This window comes from Kryptolebias marmoratus, linkage group LG4, assembly GCF_001649575.2.
Source record: "Kryptolebias marmoratus isolate JLee-2015 linkage group LG4, ASM164957v2, whole genome shotgun sequence".
Classification (NCBI taxonomy): Eukaryota; Metazoa; Chordata; class Actinopteri; order Cyprinodontiformes; family Rivulidae; genus Kryptolebias; species Kryptolebias marmoratus.
Window position 1 is genome coordinate 13,376,045 of NC_051433.1, and position 8,111 is coordinate 13,384,155.

The window sequence follows — 8,111 nt, forward strand, 5'->3', positions numbered from 1 at the left end:
AGGTTAGTTTGACTTTAAATCCCCCCCCCGGTCCCTCAGACACTCTGCGGTGCTGTGTTTCTGCTTCCTGCTGCAGTTCTTTTACTTCACAAACACTCTATTCTTAGTCAGGTCACCCCCACACACACACACACACACACACACACACACACACACACACACCGCCTTCACTTTCAGCTCTCTGTAACCAGACCTCCTCCTCCCCCCTCGCCCCTCTCTGCAGAGCCTGAGGTCCCCTCCAGAGTGTCCTCCCTGCCTGGGTCCCCCGCTCCCTCCCTGACGATCAGCACCACCTCCATAGAGTCCGGCTCCTCCTTAGATGTCAGTCTGCCAAGTGTTTCCAGCACCCCCCCTCCTCCCGTCCCGTCCCGCGTCAAGCCCCCTGCCCCACCTGCGGACGTGCCGCCGTACGGCTCTCCAGCTCCCGGGAAGAAAAGCCCCGCGCCGCCGCCGCCGCCTCCGCAGCCCACCGAGAGCACCACTCCTGTCCAGCTGGCTGTGGAGGACCCACCAGAGAGCGAATGGCCCGTCGCCCCTCTGTTTGTGGTGGAGGACAACCCTCCTGGCAGCCCCTCCTCGTCGGAGCCGGTTCCCACGACCGTCGGGGCCGAGCTGATCGAGCTGGTCCGGAAGAACACGGGCCTGAGTTACGAGCTGTCCCGGGTGGCCGTGGGCGTGGTGGTGGGCCACCTGCAGACCGCTTTACCCCGAGCCTCCTCGGACCTGGAGCGGGTTCTCCTCTCGCTGGTGGAGAGCAAGGTCAGAGCAGTTCCATCTCCAGCTGCGTGTAGCTTCCTCACACTCCCCCCCATCATTCTGAAACTCTCATTTTTAAAAACTCTGCAGTATCACATCAGGTTCGACACGAAAAAGGGAACCAAACACAAAAACCTCAACTCGCATTGTTTATTTATAGTGACCTGTGTGCAAATATTGACCAGACTCATCTAAATGTCTGACACCAGAAAGAAACATCCTCAGCTGTAGGGCCACACTGACAAAGTCTGGACAGATTATTAAAACACACTTCCCTTGTCTTGTTTTTGCCCCATGAAAAGAGGCTTTTAACCAAGAAAATTTAAAAAGCTTAGAGTTTTAGACTAAGACTGACTCACAGTCAGAGTATGTGTTGTTAATGACTCTCAGCTACTACCACGCTAAAGTTCAGCTCAATACCTGCAAAACTAACAGAGATACCCATTTCTGTGTCAGCTGCAGTCGCTTCACTGTGGCGGCCATCTTGAGTCGGGTTGTCTCCAAAGGTTAATCAGTTGTCGATGTACATCCAATGAATGTTTCCTGAAAGTTTTAATAAAATCCATGTCGTGGGTCATAAAATATTTTGCTAACAGAGAGACAGAGTTGACTCCAATTAGTTCATGCTAAAGATCTTGCATGATGACAGGCTCTTTAAAAATCTGTAATGTGAAAACAATAGTATTAAAGCTACACTAACAATATTTTTACTGTAAAACTGAATAAAATGGCTAAAAGTAGAAAATAAAAAGGTTATTAACAGTGACAGAATTATCAGCTGACTGACATCTGTTTTTTTTTAATTATTTTTGTTTACATGTCAGCAGTTTTTGTGCTTTTTCTCACTTTTCAGCAGCAGTGATTTTAAAAGCAAACATTCTGCTTGTTCGAACAGAAACATCAGAGGTTTTTGGCGTATATTCAGGGATTTAACGTAAAACTGAACATAAACTAAAGGGATTACCCTCGATGCAGTTCTCAGAACTCAACTTTTACCACAAATAAATCTTACAAAAACACAAACGTGAGGCGAATATGAAAATGATCAAAGTGGCCAATTTTTATTCAGAATTTATCGACGAATCAACGTGTGAGCTGAAGCTGAACGTGCGCTCATCTACCTGTCTAATCTGTTTTTAGTCAAGTGTACGTTTTTTTTTCCGTCCATTTCGATTCGGTAATGAAAGATGGATTTTCTTTGCATGTCTGTTGTATTCTGTGACGTATGAAACGTTTGTGACGATGTTTCTTGAACCCACGCAGGACCTGAGCGCAGCGCTGCCGCACGGTCAGGTGTGTCACGACGAGCAGCGTCTGGAGGTGATCTTCAACGACCTCGCCCGTCACCGCGACGACTCCCAGCAGCGCAGCTGGGCGCTCCACGAGGACCACGCCCTCATCGCCTGCTACCTGGAGGAGCTGCTGAAGATCCTGGTAATCAGATTACTCATTTAAAAAAAAAAAGTAGCACTTCCTGAAGGAGCTCATAGCGCCCGCCGCCAATCGTGCCAAAGTTTTAAACAACAATGTTGCAAAAAGTGACTGAATTATAGCGAGCAATGATTACATCGGCCTCCATCTGTGTGTTAGTTTGTCTGTCTGTTAGCAAAATATCTCATGAACCAGTGGACCGTTTTTAATTAAACTCTCAGGAAGTAATCACTGAATGTGCGTCTACAGCTGGTTAAATGTCAAGATAACCACAACAATAACCAACACAAAACTGCTATAAGTCAATCCATTGTACAGATGTTGAGATAGATTTCTTTAATTAATTAAGCAGCTTTATTCATTTCATTTAATTAAAAAAAAAATACAAATAAAATATAAATACGAATCAAATAAAATGAAAGGTAGCAGAAGAAGAAAAAATCTTATAACATCTGCCCCCATTTAAAATAATAATAATAATAATAATTTCAAAGAGTAATAATCAAATAAAACAAAACAAAAAATTCAACTCCTCAAACAGTAACTCTTGCAAATACAAACTATACAATTTCACATTTCTTTAACAAATTAACTTTTATCATTCTTTTAAACAAATTAATTGAAACAGCATTTTTATAATCAGTATCCAAATTATTCTGTAATCTTATTCGTTTGACTGAAAACATCTGTCCTTCAAGTTTGTCCCAACTTTAGGTTTTACAAACATCTCTAGTCCCTTAAGATTATAACAAAATTTGATTGGACGTTCAAAGGTAATACGAATATACGTTGTTTCAGATGAAGTTAATTTTATTTTTACCGTCATGACAGAAATGTGTATTTTCTCTGTGGTGAATCTGCGATGTGAACAGGTTCTGTCTGGTTCTGTTCAATGTGAACAGGTTCTGTTCGGTTCTGTTCGATGTGGCGGGGTCTGAAGGGATCAGGGCGGCTCAGTCCAGCAGACTGATTGACAGCTGAATCTGTAAAAAGCTGTTTGTTCTGATTAAAGCTCGACTCTCATGTCCAGATGAGCTCCTGCCTCCTCGTGTGATGACGTTACACAGTTATGGTTGTTGCTTTATTGTTTGTTTGTTTCCAGACTGACGCAGATCCAGAGGTGTGCAAGAGGATGTGCAAGTTCAACCACTATGAGAATGTTACGTCCCTGGTTTCCTATTATCAGATGGTAAGCTGTAGTATTTGTTTTAGACGCGGTGAGCATAAATCTGAGCCAAGAAAAGCGTCCCAGCCGCTGATGAAAGCGTCCGACTCTGTGCAGGAGCATCGTGTTTCTCTGCGGCTGCTGCTGCTCAAAGTGTTCGGGGCGATGTGCAGCCTGGACGCTGCGCTCATCTCCAACCTCCTGAACTCCATCCTGCCCATGGAGCTGGCCCGCGACCTGCAGACGGACACTCAGGGTGACAATGTTTCCTTTTTTTTTATAGCCTCATCCATGATTTACAAAAAGACTTTCACTCTTTGGTTCATGGGAGCACAGCTTGGCACTTCTGCTATTATTTGATATTTACTGTACGCTGAAATGTTTTGTTCATTTTTCTCAGTTTGTTGTTCTCATTGATTTCCCCCCCTGAATCGTGTCTGTTTTTCACACAGACTTGTATAAATAGTTGGGTGGAGCCACATCACTCATTTGTTTGAGAAGTGCCTCTTTTTTTGTCTCCCTGCTTCAAATTTAATTGTCTCCATTGTTCTATTTTGGGCAGATCTGTCACTTTTAGGACTGTTCATCCTTTGCTCTGTTGCTATTTTTACTCTGTCTTATTATTTTTGTGTGTTTTTTTTTTTTTCCCCCACCAGAACACCAGAAGATGTGTTACACAGCCTTGGTGTTGACCATGATTTTCTCCATGGGCGAGCAGGTTCCATATCACCACTACGGTATGAATCCTTTTACAATCACTATTTTTTTTTATGTTCCCCTTTGTATATGAAACTTTATTTAAAAAATTGCTTTGGGTTTATTTCAACTGTAATGAACACAAAGATGAGGAAGGGGAAAAGAGATGGAGGAGAAGGTTTGAAGAGTAAAAAGGAGAGAGAAGTAGAAGAGAAAATGAAAAGCATAGAGATAAAACAAGTCAACACCCTTGAAATCTGCCTCGGGGCCTGCAAAAGAGAAAACAAAACAAAGAATCCTTTTACAGTTTCTAAAACCCACTGCTGTGCTGTGACACATTTTAATGACACGTAAGGATGATGTTGGTGAGCAGGGTGGTGTTCCAGAAAGGATGTTTATTAAAAGTTTATCCATAAACACAGATAATTGACTCAGTTTTCACCCAACCTGTTTTCTGGAACACCTGTCAGATCTGTGTGTTTGTCACTGAGACGCTGCCTCCTGCAGGAAGTTGCCATGTGTGATTTGAAAGGATGACGTGAGCTGGAAGTAAAACAGCAGGTGCATTTCTGACCCCTCCCCTCTTTCAGAACACCTGAATGCCGACTTTGTTGGGTTTCTGTTGAGCGTGCTGGAGGACGGGCTGCCCTCTGACCCCACAGAGCAGCTGCCCGACATTTTCCTGAACCTCCTGCTGGCCTTTAACCTGCACCACACAGGTGGGAAGAGCCCGTTAATCTTGTTTGTCTGTAAAACATGCACCAGATCCTTCATGCCGTGACAGACTTTTACCATTCTTCCCCTGCAGGTTTTGTGTTTTTTATGAATTAATATACTTATTTCCTAAAAAAACAATCTATTTGTTCTACATGTCTGTGTCAAGCAGCGCCCGGCAACAATGTGATAATGCAGCAGCTGAAGCAGAAAAATGTCAAGGTCCTGACGGAGAAAGTGCTGCTGCTCCTGAACAGAGGCGGTAAAAAGCAAAAGATTTGGTGTCCTGGTTTTTTTTTTTTCTCTCTCTTTCTCATTTTTGTTGTTTTGTAAAAAATAAAAATCTGTTTCCTGTTGTCCCGCCCCCACAGAGGATCCTGTCTGTATGTTCAAACACACGCCGCCTGCACCGCACTCGGTGCTCAAGTTTCTGCAGGATGTTTTTGCCAGTCGAGAGACAGCCGACATCTTCTACCACACCGACATGATGGTGATGATCGACATCGCAGTTCGACAGATCTCAGACCTGTCTCCTGGGGACAAGGTGAGAATGTGACACGCCGCTCGTTCTGGTTCGGTTCTGACGCAGATCTGACTGCCGTTTCCAACTTCTGACACCTTTTTTTTTTAAATCTCAAAGAGTATCTGTAACATCACCTGCTCTCGTTTCCGTCCTTTGAAGCTGCGGATGGAGTATCTCTCCCTCATGCACTCCATCATGCGCTCGACCGACTACCTCGAGCACCAGCACCGCCTGTCGGACCTGCAGGGGGCGCTAAAGAGGATCCTCGGGGAGGAGGAAGACCCTGGAGAGGAGAAAGGGAGCGCCACAGCCAAACAGATGGATAAGCTAATTGTGCAGCAGATCTTCAAGGAGTTCCCACAGATCTGCCAGAATTAACCATATCAGCATTATGCACACACACACACACACACACACACACACACACACACACACACTGTAGTCTGCTCCTGTCTGCTGCAGGGGAGGTATGGTAAAGCCTGAAAAGAAGAACTGATTTTTGATAAAGACTTGTTTTCTGCACCAGCTGAGAAAAAAAGAAAAGAGAGTAGAGTTGTTTAAGTTTTCCTGGACTTTGCAGAGCTGCATTTGATGTTTCTAAAACCTCTCAAAAATGTATATTTTAAGGAGGGAGAATTTATTCTGTGAGGAGTTTAGGAAGGAAAAACAATCACACAAAAAAACTGAAGGTTTTCTTTAATCTTTGAAGTTAGAAACAGCCAGAATCAAAGCCAAAACCTTAAAACAGCTGTCGGAGTCAAATCTGTAGCAATAAGACCCATGTGGATCAAACATGGACTAAATGCATGTGCTTACAGAGATTTTTGCATTAAAGTTATTAAATCTTACTCTAACCAAACTAACTCAAACCAAATTAATTTTAGAGGAAATGTGAAGAGCTGAAACCCAGAGGCAGATCTGTGTTTGCAACATGTAACAGTGCCATTATTTTCAGTCCTGAGATGATGTTTGGGATCTTTTCGTGCTTCCCTTGTAGAGGGACCAAACTACTGTGTGTTTCTGAGGGTAATATTTGCTTAAATGGTGACTGCACTCTTAAAACTGACTTCCTGTTTCATTCAACTCCTCATTTACTTAAATTCGAGTCGAGCGGAGCAACAAGTTTATTTCTGTCTGTCCTGAAGCGGAGCGCACTCCGACTCGTCACGACCGCGCTGAGTTTGTTGCTGCTGCGTAGTTTCTGCTGACACCTGTAGCTTTTACAATAATTGCTCCGTTTCTTTTTTTTATGCAAAAACTTCTTCACAAAGTCCAATTTACAGACAGAAACTAACTCTGCTGCATCTTTGCCGTACAACAGTAGCTTCTATGCGAAATGTGATGTGTTTTTTTTTTTTTGCAAAAACTGGCTCTGATGATGCACTACGCAGCGTCGTTCAGGTATAATCTTGTGTTCCTGCTGAAGATCGAAACAAATGACAATAAACACAGGGCATTCATGTTTTCTCCCAGTGGTTTTACTCCTCCTTCCTTCTTTATCCCATTGATGTTGTGACTGACATTGTTTCTGCATCTATCACGTTATTCTTTCAGATTTTAAATCCTGCTAAGGGTTTTCGGTCTGAAAGGCTGTCACGGTTCAGAAAAAAATATCACATTTTAGTTCATGTCTTTTTGTTTTCTTTTAATTAATATTGTGTTTGTTTACATTGTGTGCATGTCTGTGTGAGCAGAGAACATCTTCATGATCAGCATCATCTGCAAAAATGCTGCAACTGTGTAATGAAACTAATAAAGCTATATTTTAACAATGAAAGAGAGTTGTCACGTCTGTTGTTGAATGTATAACATGAAGAAACCTTAGTTTGTGTCGCCGATCACAGTGCAACAAACAGATGCAAGTGAGTGAAAAACTAAAAACTTTAAATTTTAAATAATGAATTGGCTGCAAAAGATGATTTCCTAATGGAGGACAGCAACATTTTGCAAAAATAAATACATATAAGAGAGCTAGAACTCATTCAGTCTTCAGGTTTAGTTTCTATGGGAAGACAAAAAGAAAAAAACACAAGTTAATGACAAGAATTGCATGTATAAGCAGAGAGCAGAGAGGAAATGTGGTCAGGTTGTCCTCTAGCAGTGTAACCCTGGTAGCATAACTAAGGGAGGATTCAGGAAACCCAAGCCAATCCTAACTATAGGATTTATCTGAAAGAAAAGTGTATAGACAGAAACTAGAAGTTGGTTCCTCAAGAAAGGAGGAAATGCCTCCCATTCTAAGAGTAAATTAACGTTCAATTTCAAATTAAATATAGCTTTATTTGACCCGCAGGGGAAGCTGATGAGTAAAGGGTCAGATGGTGAAGGGGTCACTGATCAAATTTAGCCATCTTGTTTCTTAACCACTATTACCGTCTTTGGTAATGTGGTTGTATTATCTGTCATCTGTCATTAAAGATAGAAAAAGTAATGTCTGAATATGAACTCTGGTGATATTTGGTGTATTTTTAATTATTTTGTGTTTATGTTAACTTTATACAGTTGTGTTTTGTTTCCTTACAGGTATTTTTGTCACATCTGGGTCCTTTGAATCACTTTATAGTCTTTTGAGTTTTTTGAATAATTTGGGTCGCATTTACTTTGTTTTGTGGCTCTTTGCGTACATTCTTTTTATTATATTATTTACATTTCTGCTTTCTTTTTTCTTTTTTATTTCATATTATTATTATTATTATTATTATTATTATTATTATTATTATTATTATTATTATTATTATTACGTTTACAGACCATTTAAGGAGCGTTTTTGTTTTACTGTCTCAGAACTTTTACGTTAATTGATTCAACAATAAAAGTTTCTACCCG

At 41.7% G+C, this 8,111-nt stretch overlaps 1 protein-coding gene across 1 annotated transcript in view; it reads left to right on the top strand.

The window, feature by feature from the left end:
• The window catches only part of LOC108235559 (NCK-interacting protein with SH3 domain), a gene marked incomplete in the record, with an annotated part of 10,953 nt that extends 3,891 nt beyond the window's left edge, over positions 1–7,062 (top strand). The window contains 9 exon segments of the mRNA XM_025005821.2: positions 224–759; positions 2,020–2,190; positions 3,290–3,376; positions 3,470–3,608; positions 4,009–4,089; positions 4,639–4,767; positions 4,935–5,024; positions 5,134–5,306; positions 5,445–7,062. Of these exon segments, the coding sequence (XP_024861589.1) occupies positions 224–759; positions 2,020–2,190; positions 3,290–3,376; positions 3,470–3,608; positions 4,009–4,089; positions 4,639–4,767; positions 4,935–5,024; positions 5,134–5,306; positions 5,445–5,663 (1,625 nt within the window).
• Between the last annotated feature and the right edge of the window lie 1,049 nt (positions 7,063–8,111).